Source organism: Cataglyphis hispanica, chromosome 23 (assembly GCF_021464435.1).
Source record: "Cataglyphis hispanica isolate Lineage 1 chromosome 23, ULB_Chis1_1.0, whole genome shotgun sequence".
NCBI classification, from domain to species: domain Eukaryota; kingdom Metazoa; phylum Arthropoda; class Insecta; order Hymenoptera; family Formicidae; genus Cataglyphis; species Cataglyphis hispanica.
This window is the reverse complement of record NC_065976.1, coordinates 2,266,984-2,284,860: the sequence shown is the minus strand read 5'-3', so window position 1 is coordinate 2,284,860 and position 17,877 is coordinate 2,266,984. Positions and strand designations below refer to the sequence as shown.

Sequence of the window (17,877 nt, the reverse complement as noted above, 5' to 3'; positions counted from 1 at the left end):
CAGTTCTGAGTAAAATAATAAAACATTATAATAAAACAATTATGGAATACGGTTATTTATTTACTTATCTATCTTTGTATTTTTTTTAATATGCAAATATCATGTTTGTTTGAAAATATAAGACTAATATATATATATATATATATATATATATATATATATATAAATATTATTTATATATATAATATAATATATAAATAATATTATATATATATATATATATATATATATATATATATAATATAAATATTATTTATATATATAATATAATATATAAATAATATATATATATATATATATATATATATATATATATATATATATATATACACATATCAGTGGATACAGGGTATTTTTTAGCAAGCTATTTAAATATACTCAGGTAGCAAAAGTACTTTTGACGTCATTTTGATCTAATTTGACATCGAAATAACGTTAAACTACTTTTGCTACCTGGATATATACCTGGGTAACTACGGAATGTGTAAAGCTTTTTTTCAGGTATAAGGGACAAGTCATTAAAGATTAAAAAATCTAATGCAACGGGTATATATAAGGACAGAACGCAAATGTTCTTGAGTCAGTTCCGAATTCTTGCCGAGCGAAATTACTCCATCTTCCGAGATTTGAAAAAGTGATATTACTACTAATAAGGTGCGAATTTTTTTTTTTTATAAAATTAAATTAATAATTAAAATTAAAAAGTTTTGTGTTATAATTTAATCATATAATTTCTATGCGATATTAATAATTGAAACTTTTCTTTCCAGACAGAGTGAGCTTGAGATATCTTTGAAATTTTTAAAGGTTTTCATTTTAAAATGATGAATTCTGCTGTGATTATTTTGACTTTGATTAGTATCGCGTATGCAAGAACAATGGCACCATTATATCTTAAGAACATGGAAGTGCCAAAAGAGCAATCGGCAAACGAACAATTAACTGTCAATGGTTCGGTTCAATTTTCCGCACAAAATAATAATCCTCCACCGTCTTCGCATCTCTATCCAACTTATCCGGAATACTCGAACAACAAAAATGGAATTTCATTGCGTACCGAACTTGAGAGCTACATTATCCCGACAGAGACAGCTGTACAGAAAACTTCCGAATGGTCCTACGAAAATATTGCTTCAAGTTTAATACCTTTCGTCACCAGTCTGATTCTCTATGCTACTCGCGCTGGCACCTTTGTGCTACGATTTTTGATGGTCGTTCTTGTGGCTGTTGCTTCTACTAGTTTGATTTGCATACACACGTCAATTTGCAACATCAGTTTCCCGGGCAAAACCGAGGTAATACAAAATATTTTTATAAGTAATTATTATAAGATCTATTTTTTTAATTATAAAATTTTTCAAATGATTTTTTCTTTTAAATCTTATATTTAAAATAATAATAAAGATAGCCTTACAATGCACTATATTGTTTCCACTACACACACACACACACACACACACACACACACACACACACACACACACACACACACACACACACACACACACACACACACACACACACATACACACACACACACACACACACACACACAATACATACACACACATATATATATATATATATATATATATTTGTGTTTTTACAAATCTTTGATTATTTAATCGGTTTATTTTTATATTTCTTTACATCATACTTATATTTTCCGATAATTTTAATTATAAAGAAATTACACTCGTAATGCGCTAGCGAATGGTAAAATAATGCTAATAAGAATAATTATAAGAATAATGAATATATATTCTATTGTGTTTTTCATTTATTCAAGTAATTATTTATATTATTTGATTTAATGATTTCATTGTTCGTATATAGGTAAAGAAATTAGCCCGCACATATGTTACGCCGGAAAACTTGGACCTCTTCACCATGATGATAACCAAAGCGCTCGATAAGTACAGCTCTATGCAATATAATATAGATGAAGATGATAACAAGCAAGATAAAAAATCAAACAAGATAAACAAACAAGATAAAAATCAGGAACAATATGCAAAAGAGTTATCCGACAATACAAAGATTCAGTGATATTATTTTATACATTTTTATGCATGGATTTTTTTTGTTAAATATCGCTTACAAAATATTTAACATCTATGAAATTCGTTTGTCATCATATTTTGCATATATATTTTATACTATTATATCTGTTTTTATATATTTAGCTTTTTCTACTAATAAAATTTTACGTATCTGGAGATAATCTGTTGATGTCTATACACAAAACGTTTCAATATAAATGATAGAGTATCTTCGTAAAACTTATTGGTTTACGTCTTTATAGATAATATCATTATAAAAAATCCCTGTTATTCCCATGTTCTGCATTCGATGATATTTGCAAAGTATGATATCATTCAATTATTGGAATTTTTTATTTAATTTAAAAACCGCAATTGTTTAAAACGTCTTCCATGAACTCAATGCCGGATTTTATCAAATACAAATCTCTCTGTTAAATGTGCAAAATTCTAAGAATTCTGAAGTTGAAGGAAATATAAATATTGTAAGTTATTGTTACGTACGTTTCTCTTTATGTTTTATCTCTAAATGTTTCTCTTTATGTTTTATCTCTAAATGTTTCTCTTTATGTTTTATCTCTAATGTATACAGAAAATATTAAGGAATTTGCAATATTGACAACTAAACATTTTAATTAGTCAATTCAATATTAACACTAATAACGCAATTAGTATAAGTATATATTTATAAGTATATATATAAGTATCGTAACATTTTTTATATCAATTACAATCACATTTTTTTTCAATAGAGAGAACTATCTTTTACATCTATTTTAAACAATATTTTTTTAATAGAATCCAAAAAATTAAAAAATGTTATTCTTCTTATAATATTAAATAAGTGCACGCATATATTTTCAGTTAATAAATTAAAATATAAATAATTTATAATAAAATTTTTATTATAATTATTTATATTATAAAATAAATATTATAAAATATATTGTCAATTTATAATAAATAAGTAATTGTTTTTATTTAATTATTTACAGCAAGAAATGATTATTCGAGGTTCAAAATTTATTTATATTCTACTCTTGTGATTGAGATTATATTTTAATAATAATCTTTTAATTTATTTAACAATTTTAAAAGAATTTTTATCTTAATGGTATGCAAATAACATAAAATTTCCCGCGCAAAGTCTCATCAAGTCTCATCTCTCACCCGTACATGATTCTGTAGAGATTTTATATACTATATGCAAAGTGTTATCAACAGTGTAATCTTTCGATTGAGCATGTACAAAATTGTTTACTCTTGAGTCATGCTTGTCACTGTTTCCTTCTCCTGCCAGAGATCTTTCCGCGCGTCTCTCCGCACGTTACCACTACTCTTTCTCGCGGATGGGCTCTATAATACACCGGATCGTCAGGCGCTGACCGGTTTTAATAATCTTTATCGTATACTAGTCACATAGCAAGCGCGTCAGTTCGACTATCGTGAGCGTGAAAGGCTGAAAATTACGTTAATTTATAAAATCCTGTACAAGGCTAACAAATTCTGACAGTCCGCAACAATTCATCAATCATGCGGCTCAAATTGGGTAAATAATATTTTTCTTTCTAAACTTCTTAAGTTTTAAAGATAAAAATAAAATAATAAGATCCAGACACACATAGATACGACTACTAAAATTATATTTTTTCAAATTTAATTAAATATTTCTTTTATAATATTAAAAATATAAGTATTCCAAATATATCATAAAATGGTTCTAGTTTGTTATTGAATCTATCAAAAAATTGAATTCTCTTGAATCTGCAAAAAATGTAGAAATAAAGGACAGAGGTTAACGATGCAACTGGATTGAAGGTCAATATCAAAGTCTTTGAAATTGTTTTTTCTCGTAGACTATAAAAAGTTCAAGATCCTGTTTGTCAGGTTGTTGACCGGCAATTTGCTCAAAATTTCTGTTCGGATTATATATTCTGTGTGGTCACTATTATCGAATTATCCGGAAATGTTGTTAGAATTATTGTAAATTATACAAAAGACTTTTAAAACAGGAAATTTATTATTAGATACATAAATAGAGAAAACTCTTGGAAACAATATTATCTCATATATTATTTTCATATATTATTTCATTTATTCAAATGTTTATTTGTATTAATGAAAAAAAACTACATCACTGCCTAATAAATAATTTAGTAGAAAAAAGAATTTCTTTGGAGAATTATCTTTTTAAAGACAACATAAAATATAATTATTTACTCCATATAAACGTCTATTGCCATTTATATATTTATCTTCATTTATAAATTTATTATTTGATATCCTAATGAAAATTTAATTGTGTCGTTATCTCTTTTTCTTTTATCTCTTTTTACCTTTTAAAGTAATTTTTAATTTTCATTAAAGTATATTGGTCACATTAAACATTAAAAAAATTATATGTATATATAATATTTTATTAAAGTTTATGCTTGAAGTATGTGTGAAATTAACTGAAGAATAATCGGGCTCTATTATTTTATTTACACTATTTTATTTATACATCAAAATTTCTTCATTTCCAAGGACTCATAATAAAAACATAATAGAAACATGATTGTCTCCACCGTTAAGCAAAAAATTTTAAATTAAAAGAAAAAATAATTTATAAATGAGTAATTTATAAATAAAATTTGTGACTGCGTATATATATGTATTCTAGTACATTTTCGCTTCCGAGGATGTATATAAATAAAGAAAAATTTAATTACAGAATATCTAGTGTGCTTGTCAATCCTAATAATTTTTATGAAAAGATGTGTGTGCGTCGTGACGCCAAATCTTACACAGACAAACATTTCTTCACAAATTACTCCCCAAATTGAAGATGACGAAGATTTCGTACCCTATCATGGTGAACGCTTCACTGTCTTCGATTGGATGTTGTTCAGGGTATTTGAAAACTCGTATTGTCTCTTAAAAGTTTATTAATGACAACTATCTAATTTAAATATTTAAAAAATAAGATAGAAAACAAATATGTAAAAGCAATTTTTTAATGTCCTTTAAAGTTCTTTCAAATACTTTTTAAATCTTGTTTTGCTTGACTTAATATTACTGGTGACACTCTGTCTTTATTTTTTTAGAATTTGGCCAAGGCGAATGCAGGGAATATATTACTATCACCAATATCCATAAAATTAGCATTAGTGCTTCTTTTTGAAGGAGCTCAAGATCAAACTGCACGTGAACTTGCAGAAGTCATGCAACTTCCGCTTACTGTGCTGGCCACTCGAGAGAAATTTAACAATATCTTAAAATCTCTGCAAGTAATTAATTCATAAACATGTACAAATATTCTCATATTATTTTTTTTTCGAAAGATTATATATATAAAGTTACATGATATTTTTATTGACAGGATCCGTCTTCTGCTTATACTTTAAATATCGGATCGCGTATTTATATCGATAATAATGTGCTGACCAGACAACGCTATGCAGCGACAATAAAAACCTTTTATAATACTGATGTGATCAACGCCAATTTATCCGACACGCATACAATTGCGACTAAAGTTAATTCTTGGGTCAGTAATATTACGAATGGATACATAGAAAAAATGATAGATGACGGTAGGTTTATTTGAAGTTATCTTGATTTAGCTAAGTAATGTTTTATGTCCCAAGGTTAATGATATAATCTATGAAATATATTGAAAAATGCGTCATATTTTTTAGTTAAAGAATTTTCTATGATTAATGTTTCATAATTTGACATATAATTATACAAATGTAATAAATAAATATATAAGTGTACAACTTAAATTTTTTTTAATGTTTGTAAAATAAAAAAATGCAGTTGTATAAAAGACTTCGTTATTTTAATTAGTAATATTTGTACAGCTATTTATAAATATTAATTTGATATTTCAGAGAAAAATTTGGAAAACTCGGTAATGCTGATCGTGAATGGATTATTCTTCAAAGGTGCTTGGCGTCACAAGTACTTTGCGCCCGAAAAGACTCGCGTTTCCAAATTTCACATCAACGCCAACGAGAGCGTAAATGTACCATACATGCATACCATAGGTCGATTTTATTACGCTGAATCATCAAGACTCGATGCGAAGATTCTTCGGATTCCGTATGATGTATGTGACAACCTGTATAACTTTACGAAAGGTAATCATAGAAATAACAGGATAAAATTTTTCAGGGCTCCAAATTTGCCATGTATATTATATTGCCGCGCATGTCGATCGGTGTGGATCATATTGTCAACCAGATTAATCCATTCACATTGGCGAGCGACATGTGGACCATGCAGGAATTACCTCTTGACGTATGGATCCCGAAATTTAAATTCGAATTCACAAGTCATTTGGAAAATATTTTGCGCGAGGTAATCACGTTTCTATATAAAAAGTAAATTGTAACATATAATGTTGCAAATTTGTATAAAATTGTGTATAAAATTTATTTTTTATACAAACTTAAATTTTTATTAAAATATGTTTATTCCTAATACAATATAACGACGATGATTATTTTATAAGCTTTTTCTCTTTTTTTTGTTACAGCTTGGTATTCGCGATATTTTCGATGATACTGCGTTGTTGACAGGTATAGCAAAAACAAAACGAACTTCCAGACATTTAAAGGTGTCTGACGTAATGCATAAAACTGGAATAGAAGTAAATGAAGAAGGGACAATTGCTTACGCTGCAACAGGTATGTTTTGTATATAATAATGAATATTGTTAAGAAAAACGAAATAAAGTAAATAAAAGTAAACATATATATGCCAAATGTAATATTCATATAATGTTTCGTAATTTTTTAATAAATTTTATCCAATTGTATTATTAGAATTTATTCATCTTTTATCTCATATAACCAGTACATAGATGTTGGTCATCTACATATTCACACTATAATATAATCAAATTTATGAAAAAAATATATACTTTGCATTGTACTTATTTTATTTGAATATCTTAATAATAATTGTTTTTTTTTTATTTCAGTTATTTTATATATTTGATTATTTATAATATATCATAAACAAAAAATTTAAAAAATTAATCTGCATTTAACAAGCCCTTTTCTTTCGTGTTTTTCATACTTTTTTCCTTAATACAGAGATAGAGATTGGAAATAAGATAGAAGAGAGCACATTCCATGCTAATCAGCCATTTGTGTTTTACATCGAGGACGAAACCACTGGTACCATTCTTTACATAGGCATAGTACAGAATCCTCTGAATACATCTGGGACTACAGGAAAAATACAACAAGAATTTCCATCACGATTTAGTCCGAATACAACGACAGTAACACCCAATCCCGGTAAATCATCATAAACATATCTATAATAATTGAAGATGTATGGGAAGAGGTGATGGTGTCTTTTATGATGACAATGGTAATAACGTAATAATAGTTTTATTCTGGTATAAAAATTTTTCTTTATTGAGTAAACTTTCTGATTGATCTTTTAACTGCGTTAAAAGTAAAAGCAAAAGTTATAAGCATTATTAATATTTAAATTTTCTTTTTATTAACAGCGGTTTGGTGTTGAATTGTACAGTTATAAGCATTATTAATATTTAAGTTTTTTTTTTTATTAACAGCGGTTTGGTGTTGAATTATACAGGGTGTTTAACCTTAAGTTTGTATCATCTTAAAAAAGAAAAAAAGAAAAAAAGATAATATAATAAATGAGTTCCTTTCTAGATTCTAGATAGAAAGATTTTTTATCCAAAAGGATAATGTTTACCTGTTTACCTAGAATGGTATTTTTATCTAAATGGTATAATATATATTGTTTCTTTATCTTTTCAAAGATAAAAGTTGAGGTCAATATTTGAGGTAAAATACCCTGTATAGATAGAAAGGGTCTTTAGAAAAAGGAATTGCTAGATAAAATAATTAACATAGTATTAACGCATTGCATGTATTATTCTACATATTTGTATTGTATATAATTATGAAAATATTGTGATAGCTATGTTCGATAAGAATTTCTGATCAAATCAGTTTTCCGGTTTAAGTTCCATTTATTTAAAATGCATTAAATATATAAACGACTATTATTATTCCATTCAATTATTATTATTCCAATATAGAAAAAAATCTGTATATTTTTTTATTGGATATAGTAAAATAGAATACTTTGGATACAGTCTCGCTTTAAATCAGCGTTATTAAATATTCTATAGTAATATATAATTATAGTATGTCAGAATGACATACTCTAATCATATATTACTATCGCGAATAAAATCTACTCTATTCCCAGTGTAATATTAAGTTTTCGCATCTAAATTTCACGTATTGAAAATTTATTTCAATACGTGCTTTTATTGCAAATCCTAGTGTACCAAAGATATAATTTATTTATATCACGTGGATTTATTATAGATTTTATGCAATAAAAATCTAACATGCACATCTTAAGAAGCTTAGATTATTTTAATAATCTTATAAATTTTCTAATATTATTAATTATTAACACATATATGCTGGCAAATTTGCAAAAAATGTAATTTCTTCATTTATTTCTGTTTTCATAAATAAGATATGTTACTTTCAACAGCAATTTTATGTATCATTTTAGGAATATCGGTAAACATGAAATCAAATGAAATTTTTTTAATCTAATATACACACAAATTTAATCAACTGATTATTAATAAAACTAATTATTGTATTATTTCAAGTATTAATCGTTAATTTTTGTAAATTTTCTCTGTTCCATTATCTGTGAGATTAGACATAAATGACAAAATTATCATCATGCATGATTATATAGTTTATATGCTGGTTACATTTATCAATGTTATTGTATAATATAATCATATAGTCTATTGCTCCACATTCTTATCTTTATCGTTAATATTATGGTTTTGTGAATTGTTTGCATTCATTCTGACTGACATTTATATCATAACAACAATAGATTCAGAATATTATCAATTAAGTAGAAAAACTGACCGATAAGAGTTGGATATTGGTGCGTGAACTTATTGTTGTTAAATTTTAATAACAAATATGTGTTCATTTTTGCACATATTTTACTAAACTTTAAAAATAATAAGTTCACGTATCAATATCCGTACCGTAATTCTTATCTGTCAGTTTTCCCACTTAATTGACATTTATCTTTATCGATGTCACTACAAATATTATAAATAAGTGGAATATCCCAAGATGACGGTTTCATAGTGGAAATTGCGAGACAAACCTTCATTCATGTTTCTTATTGTTAGTTATGTCCAATTATAATTTCCTGATATTCAGTTTCTGTTTGTTTCTCTGAACAACTCTTATATCTTATAATAAATATTTTTGTTCGTAATGTTTTAAATCTCTGACAATAAGTTGTATCAATGTTTAAATTAAGTTTTTGATCAAGAGAGCAATATATATTTGCCTTCTCTTATTCTTCAAACATTACGATTACATCATTTTTGCGCACCACGTGTGCAACTTGTTCTCATATATAAGCGACGAAGGCGTTGGAACGTAATAGTGTTTACATCGCGGCAAAGCAGGTATGTAATAAAACAGAATCCACAGCGTTCGTAAAGTGGGGATGACTTCTAGCCGGAAATTTAGCTATTAGCATCTGCAGACACCCGTGTTTCCGTTATTCACGTTTATTCGTTTGTCGAGAGCTAATATGCGAAATACACAATATTCGCGTGCGTCCAACTGCGTCGAGTTTCGAATTGCGAAAATGTCATTGCCCCTGTGGATTCTCTGCTGTGCTCTCGCAGGTATCATTTATAAACAATGTATACATCTAAAAGATACTTAAATGATGTTTTCTGAAAGAGTTGTTAAAGTTTAGAATGCCTTTGATGCCTCTTAAAGTTTCTTTAAGTGCTTGTATTACGTTTGGATTTTTATTGTCACATATTTATTATTGCAATAATCATAGAAAGATTTATTATAAGTCTCATTGGAATTTTTAATCTTCAAGTGTTTACATAATTTTCCTGTTTACTATAATTACTTTTGAAATTATCATGGATTTTTTTTTACTTTTTGTGTCTGATAATGTTTCGTTCGCGAATAATGGAGAGAATAACAGATCGATCTTCAATCGATTCTTATCTTGTGTCTCATCATAAATCAAAAATCCGTTATGCGGACAATGTTTTGTAATTTGACGATTACGTAATTACTCGCATAGTGAAATGACTCGCTCGTTAAAATTATCAGCAAAACTCACGATTAGTTCTCTATCGTTATCCTCCTTTTGTATCTTGGTCGTTATTTCATTCCGCAGCAGATAGAATTCTATCAGCACTTGACTTAGTAAACGAGAGGAAAATCCTTCTCGATACGCAGAGTCACGTAATAGTCGTTAGTCATTGCAGAACTGTAACTTTAATACCTATGATAAGCGTTAGATTCTTAACTGTTTTTAAAATTGATAGTTACTCGATAACATACGCAGAAACTGTCCGTGGAATTTACACACGATTACCTCAATTACAGCTTGCTAATTGAACGAATTATTAAAATTTAAATACGCTCTTTTATTTAATGAAGCAATGATAGAAGATGTGAATTGTATAAACATCTCATTTTTATAACATACACACAAATTACACTTGTTATTAATGTAAAATGTTTCCTACAATAGTTCCAGTTGCAACAAGTACTGAAGACCGATACGCCTTTTTCAATATCGATCTCCTACAGGTGAGGAATATTTTAGAAAAATATAACTGACAGAAAATAATATAATATAATGTTTCACACACATAAATTCCGCAAAAATAAATTACTTTAATGAAATTATTAAAATTATAATATATGAAATTATAAATTTCTAATTTTTGATGTTAGAAGAGCTGTCATCAATCCAGAACTTATGTTTTTTTATATTAATTCAACATTTTTTGATATTTGTTTATATTCACACTTCTATTTATTTTACGTAAAATAATACGTAATATAATTTTTATAATTTTATGCAAAAAAAAGTATCATATGTTCATTTTTGTCTATAAAAATTTTGTAGAGAGTGAACGAGGACAACGAGGGTAATTTAATACTATCTCCCTCCAGCGCGAAAATAGCCCTTACGAGTCTGGTGGAAGGCACGGGCGGTCAAACACGTCAAGAATTGCTTGCGGCTTTGAGATTACCACCGGATGAATATACTATCAGAAGAATAGCGAGACGCACACTTATGCCCCTAAAAGTATACTAAAGTTATTGATTTAAATTTATTAAGAAACGATACGATTTTGATGCTAAATATGTGAAAGTAATCTTTATTCGCGACAATAGAATAAAATTGACGTAAGATATATTTTGCAGTGTCTATATAGTGTAGAAAATTTACTAAAATTATATCGACTTCTCTGATTGTTTTTCTCCATCGAAAATTAGTCTCACTTTTCTCTTCAGGCATTTCATTTTTATTTCAGAGTCACCAAAATGGTACGGAAATTGATGTAGCGACTCGGCTATGGATCAATCCAGTTCTTATGATATCTCCTAATTATATGAGTGCCTTGCGTAATCATTATGGAACCGATATCCAACACTTAAATTTCAGAGATGCAAACGTTGCGGCGAGCACGATTAATGTTTGGGTTCGTGAACATACACGGAATAATATCAAGTCTATCATTCAACCAGGTATTTAAATCCTATTGCAAATAATAGATGAAATTAAAACAAATAATTTTAAATTTTCGAATTTTATTTATATAACTTCAACACAACTGGGTATATATATTTCAATTCTCTCTCTCTCTCTCTCTGTTGTGACACTTATTGTTAAACCAATTAAAGATATTTTATTGACATTTTACATTGTTCTAGGTACTCTTCCTGCCGACACCCAGATACTGTTAACTTCGGCCTTGTACTTTAAAGGACGATGGTTGAAATCCTTCGATAAGGATGCTACGCGTGCACGATGTTTCCGTGTTCCCCAACGCGGTTGCCGAAATGTTCCTATGATGGAGAACACTTCCCGATATCGATATGCCTATATAGCTTCTCTTGATGCTGATGTCGTGGAAATCCCATATTCAGTAAGATATGATCCTTACATCATCGATAAAAAAGCTCTGCTTTTATGTGAAAGAAAACTCGTATAAGATAATTCAATATATACTTATGAATTCAAAATTCATTGCTTCTTGAAATTTAAAAGTGCATCTACATTTCTAAAATAAAAATTTGTTATTGAATATATTGTTGAATAGAAATTAGTTTTATTCGAAAATGAACTTATTTCGCATGAAGATATTCTATATGAAAATCGTTCATAAGTATGTTTCTCTAACATATCATCAAAGAAACGTGTTGTCTAAAAATGATAAGATTTAGTAAAAAAGAATACAAGTTCTATGTAATATGGAATACAGTGCATGAATGTGCATGTGATAATTTTTATCTTTTTTGAGATTTCCCTTTTTAAAGAGAAACATCAACAAAAATTTAGATACTAAAGTTTAGATATGGTGGGATATTTTTAAGAATATCTATTCTACAAAAAACTGATAAAATTGTTATTTAAGAATGGCAGGACATCTATGCTGATATTCCTTCCATCTCACGAGGATAGTGATCCGTACCTTCAAACCTTGTTCAAAGATCTCTCATACGTGCCAATGAGAACTTTGCTAACTAGTCTCAAAGAAACAGAATTAGTGCTTTCTATTCCACGATTCAGCATTGAGAACAAATTGGATTTACGTTCCTCTTTGATGCGCGTAAGTATTACAAAACATTAATTAAATTAGAATATTTAATTACCATTATTCCTATATTACCATTGTCAATTCCAATTAACAATAGCTTTTTGTTATATATATATAGATAAATGTATAATATAATTATTATTGTTAATATTATTATAAATATTATATTCACTTCACATTGGAAGTTATTTAAAAAAAGGTGAAAATATATAAATAAAATAATATAAATATATTATTTTGATTTAGATGGGTGTACTGGACGTTTTCGGTACAACAGCAAATTTCACAGGAATTGTACATAATGATCATTTGCGAATAGGAAATATAATCCAAAATGCTAAGATAGAAGTCGATGAAGAGGGAACTATTGCTGCTGCTGTGACAGGTAAATTATTGACATAATTTATAAAATTTCTTTGAATATATTGAAGCCTGTAGATTATCACATTAATGTTTATTCAATTATAGAATTCATGGTAGTACCGCTCATGGCTAATACGGCACCAGTTTTTATAGCAAATAGACCATTTATCTTTGCTATAGTTGATTTGGTAACAAGTGAAACTCTTTTTGCTGGTCGTGTCATGGATCCTTCTACGAGCAACTCCTAGAGTATTTAGAAATAAGCTCAATACTCAGCTATGGCTGCTTTTATACTTAAAAAAAACTTCAGAACTGTTAAAAATTATCATTTATGTATATATATATATATATATATATATATATATATATATATATATATCTTTTATAATGAATCTATGCTTATAGTTACAAAGTAATGATTATTCATTTTCTTAATCAACTGACTCAAATAAATAACAAATTAAAATAAATGGAAATATATTTGATATTTCAGCCTTATAAAATATATCGTAATAATATCAGCAAATAAAAAACTTGTGAAAATTGATAAAGAACTCACCACCATATATAAATTATTTAAGTTATTATTTATTTATACATATTTGAAGATAGAGCTATTAAATATAAAGCTAACACACATTGTCCCTAAAATATCTCATTCACTGCTCATATTTGTCCTTTATATGTTTCCATAGTTTCTGAAAAGAGACAATATCTGTTATGCAATCAGTGTGCTATTTTATATGTACATCAGAACTGAATTAGGTTTTATTTCTATATAATATGTCAATGAATTAATAATAAATTAAAATAAATTAAAAATATATGATGTAAATTCTTTATGCGCACGCATATTATTTAATATTACTTGTCATAATTGGTAGAAAATATTATTATATTGTTATGTCAAGTATTTCGCAATGATACTTAACCTCACTTCAATTTGATAATCTCACAATTCAGATAATTTCAAAATTCAGAATTGATATTTGACATTCAAGTAATTTCAAATAAAATGCAAAACAAATATAATATATAGAGAAATGTATATTTACCCCTTTGTTAATAGTGTCGAAAATCTTGTCGGCTGCCAAATCAAATCCCCTTTCGAAAACGAAGGCGGAAGCTACAACGACGATCGTAAATGTAGATGTACGTCTAAGAACGACATTGTACAACGTGGCACCGATTCCCATTTCTGATTTTAATTTTTACGACGTCTTCGTTTGAAAGACAGCCACGAAAAAATCGAAATAGGAGCAAGAGCAGAAGCTAACGAGATTACGAGATAACGAGAACGGATCCGAGTGATTTTTACATCTATGACAATGCAGGATTCCACACTAGAAAACTTTCATCTTTAGATCCCAAAATATTGCTAGTTAGAATCACTAGAAAACAAGCTCCTCTATTGGATATCAGGCATTATACGTTGAATATCGAATGCATGCATATGAATCCTGCATAAGATATTTCTTTTTGAAGAGAAGCGCTATGTCGCCGTTATTCGAAAGACGTTTTTTCTTGATACAGTAGCGTCAATTGAATCCATTTTTAAAGCTGGCGAAACTACATCACGGCCAAGTTCACTTTTCGGTGCCACGGTAAAACGACCTGGTGCGTATCCATACTAAATCCATAATTGTAGATCAAAAATATTATATCTATAAAAATATTATAGATTGATTAGGCGAAGAAATATTATAGGTTGATTAATGTTTTATTATAGCGTATGATATTTTGTCACTCTAGTATAAACTACGGATAGCGATAATTATTATTGAAGTATTTATATACTTCAATCTAAATTATAAATTATCGTTTTATTGCAATTTTTACGAACAATAACTATTTTTTTATTGATACTTAAAGTAAAGATATTTCCTATTTCTCTATTTTTCTCTTATGACTTTTCAATTATTTAAATATAATTTGGATTGAAAACGCACAAAATTAAATAATCGAATCGCAGAATCGAGTAATTAGCATAACGAAAGACTTCGTGATACGTTAACCATTAAATAAATATTTAATCTATAAAATAAGATAGTTCTATAATTTATTAATATTTCCCATATATATATCATCATATATATCATCATCAAATATTAGATAGAGATAGCATGCTTTGTATCATCATTTTGTCTTCGTCTTTTTATTCTCTTTTTCCGAAGAAGTCTTCGTTAACTGAAAAAAGAAAAGTAGAGGGATAAAAGACGAAGACAGAATAATGATACGAAGCATACTATCTCTGTTTAATATTTAATGACCCCCACTTCTTAACACTCGATCTAAGTATACTATGTCATAGTATGTAAAATATTTCGGCAACGAAATATCAACAACTATGTGTTTAGCCTTGGCGGCTCGATGTAAATATTGGCGTGCTATCATTTACGTACGAGGTACCTTGACTCTGTTATCATTCGTGCGACAACACTCGAGCAGGAAAGTACTTTTGCGAGACGCTCCGTCGAATTCATTTTCTAAACGCGACCGCGATCAGTATCAAGAAATTGCTTGCTACTATAATATAATTATTAATTAATAATTAATAATTAATAATTAATAATTAATAATTAATAATTTTTTATAAATAATATATAATTACATATATACAATATATGTATATCACGACAATCTCGAATCGCATATTTCGTAATATATTCATTTAATTAAATAAAAATTAAAGTAATAGGAAACCAAATAATAAATTATCATGTCGTTGTGATCTTTACGGACAATAATTATTTTTTTAATAACAAATAGAATCAAATATATTTTGTCCATGATGGTATATCATTTGATTTTTCGACGATCTAAATATAATTTGAATTAAAAACATCCTTTAAAATAATCGAATCACAAAATCGAATAATTAACATAACGATAAATTTCATGATATATTAATCGTTTAATAAATAATTACACCATAATTTAAAATACTTTTATAATTTAATATTTCGCATATAATATGTCATAGTACGTAAAATATTTCGGCAGCAAATAAGTACATACCTAAGGATCCGGCCTTGGCGGTGTAAACATTGGCGCGCTATTGTTTATGTATCTCGACTTTGTTATTATATATACGGCGATACTTGAATAGAAAAAACTATAATGGAGTGAGACGCTCAAAATCTTTTTCTACGTGTTATCATTCGCTCGGCGACACTCGAACAATAAGGTAGTGCGAGATACTCCGTTAAATTTCTTTTCTAAACGCGTTCATTACAAGTATCGGGAAATAATTTGATAAGATTAATAATTAGGTATCTTTTACATACCTTAAATAATATGTATAATAATTATATCACAATGATAAATTCCAAGCGTATGTTACGTGATGTATACACATTTAATCATTTAAAGTGACAGGAATTAAAATTATAAATTATTGTTTTGTCGGCGGGGTTCTATCGTGCCGAAATTCGAAAGTGCGGGAGTGTCGTTAAAGTATCGCGCGTACAAGTGCGGAAGTATTTTTTAATAAAAGTGCGGGAGTGCCGTTTAAAGTATCGGGTATGTGAATCTGAGAGGAGGGGGAGGCCTAGGAGAGGCATCGGGCATCGGTGGAGCAATCCTGTGGTAAGTAATTTTTTTATTTGCATATTAATTATTAATTAATTAATTAATTTATTTATTTATTTGGGTACGTGCAATTTAAATTAAACAATTAATCGTAATTTGATTTTTTATTCATATCATTTAAACAAGAGAGAGTTAGAAAAAAAGATTTTTAAAAGCTATAATTTTGTAAAAGTTTCTACTTTTATAGATTAGAGCTTTTAAATGAAATTATTAGAGTTATTAATATTTTTTTCAAAATTTATAAAATTATTTTATTAATGTGTTTATTATTATATGTATATATCAAATATAAAATTCAATGCGTTTTTCTTGAAATATTAATATTTTTAAGCTGCTACAATTTGCATCTTTTATTTGTTACAGATCAACGTAACGATCCTGACATCCTGAGAGGAGGAGCAGGCCTAGGAGAGGCATCGTGCATCAGCTGAGCAACCCAAGGGTGAATATTTATTATTTGTATATTAGTTATTAAAAATCATGTACGCGCATAATTTAGTCTCATTATTTAAATGAATTAAATAAGAGAAAACTAGAAAGAAAGACTTTAATCCATAAGCCAATTTTTATTAAAAAAATATTCTTTTTAAAATTTATAAACTTATTTCATATTTATGTTTCTGTTTATTATTGTACGCATCGAAAATAAATTTCGGTATTCATGTAAAATAATAATTTTTTGAAATATTAATTATATTTTGATTGCTGCTATAATTTCAATTTTATATTTGTATGTTACAGACAACGCAGCCTCAAGACCAACAACTCCGCTGTTGCGCGTCAGTGCCGGTGAGTGATAAACTTTTATTTAATTTTAAAGTGACGGATTTGTAGAGATTATAAATATAGATTGTAGATTCTAGATTGTAAATAAATCCGTAACTTTTAAATGGATGAGCTAAAACGTAAATTGAATAACTTTTAATAATTTTGATATGTATTACATCTATTGCAAAAAAAATTAAATCTAAGTTAAAAAAGAAAGATTATAAAAAATATTTTTTTCCGATCTATAGATTTTATCTTATTTATTGAATAAAGAATGCTAGTAATTTTATCGATTATATACGTAAGATGATAACTTATTCTTATAACGTGCGCCGATTTTACCCTAATTTCTTATAGCTCATTCATCGTAGAATGTTTCTAGATACCATTTTTCAACTTTGTTTTAACTGATATAAGACCAAATAATCAATCAAT

The 17,877-nt window shown here is 27.7% G+C and overlaps 3 protein-coding genes across 4 annotated transcripts; 2 read left to right on the top strand and 1 right to left on the bottom strand.

Moving 5' to 3' along the window:
* Positions 1-369: 369 nt before the first annotated feature.
* On the top strand, positions 370-2,479 carry LOC126857907 (uncharacterized). Of its 2 annotated transcripts, none has more exons than XM_050607795.1 (3): positions 370-654; positions 775-1,295; positions 1,837-2,479. In XM_050607795.1, the coding sequence occupies exons 2-3, from the start codon at positions 822-824 to the stop codon at positions 2,047-2,049; spliced, it is 687 nt and encodes a 228-aa protein (XP_050463752.1). In that variant the 5' UTR covers positions 370-654; positions 775-821; the 3' UTR covers positions 2,050-2,479. The 2 variants fall into 2 exon arrangements, with proteins under 2 accessions (XP_050463752.1, XP_050463751.1); XM_050607794.1 differs by having other exon boundaries at positions 771-1,295.
* Positions 2,480-3,328: 849 nt separating this feature from the next.
* LOC126857903 (uncharacterized) lies at positions 3,329-13,553 on the top strand. The gene is made up of 15 exons (XM_050607789.1): positions 3,329-3,591; positions 4,756-4,934; positions 5,129-5,311; positions 5,404-5,617; positions 5,918-6,135; positions 6,201-6,386; positions 6,565-6,715; positions 7,127-7,333; positions 10,641-10,699; positions 11,022-11,204; positions 11,434-11,647; positions 11,834-12,048; positions 12,538-12,732; positions 12,967-13,105; positions 13,189-13,553. The coding sequence occupies exons 1-15, from the start codon at positions 3,576-3,578 to the stop codon at positions 13,329-13,331; spliced, it is 2,502 nt and encodes an 833-aa protein (XP_050463746.1). The 5' UTR covers positions 3,329-3,575; the 3' UTR covers positions 13,332-13,553.
* A 96-nt stretch (positions 13,554-13,649) lies between these two features.
* Positions 13,650-14,422, bottom strand: LOC126857909 (cytochrome b-c1 complex subunit 9). Its single transcript, XM_050607796.1, has 2 exons — positions 14,139-14,422; positions 13,650-13,781 (listed from the first exon to the last, which is right to left on the bottom strand). Exons 1-2 carry the CDS (start codon positions 14,277-14,279, stop codon positions 13,743-13,745), a joined length of 180 nt encoding a protein of 59 aa, XP_050463753.1. The 5' UTR covers positions 14,280-14,422; the 3' UTR covers positions 13,650-13,742.
* Between the last annotated feature and the right edge of the window lie 3,455 nt (positions 14,423-17,877).

Bases quoted from the DNA above. Each gene is read 5' to 3' on its own strand.
- LOC126857903 (XM_050607789.1), top strand. The intron at 6,716-7,126 runs GTATGTTTTGTA...TCCTTAATACAG, and splicing joins AATTGCTTACGCTGCAACAG to AGATAGAGATTGGAAATAAG. The intron at 12,733-12,966 runs GTAAGTATTACA...ATTTTGATTTAG, and splicing joins TACGTTCCTCTTTGATGCGC to ATGGGTGTACTGGACGTTTT.
- LOC126857907 (XM_050607795.1), top strand. From the start codon at position 822: ATGATGAATTCTGCTGTGATTATTTTGACTTTGATTAGTATCGCGTAT. The intron at 1,296-1,836 runs GTAATACAAAAT...GTTCGTATATAG, and splicing joins GTTTCCCGGGCAAAACCGAG to GTAAAGAAATTAGCCCGCAC.
- LOC126857909 (XM_050607796.1), bottom strand. From the start codon at position 14,279: ATGGGAATCGGTGCCACGTTGTACAATGTCGTTCTTAGACGTACATCT. The intron at 13,782-14,138 runs GTAAATATACAT...GTCTCTTTTCAG, and splicing joins TCGACACTATTAACAAAGGG to AAACTATGGAAACATATAAA.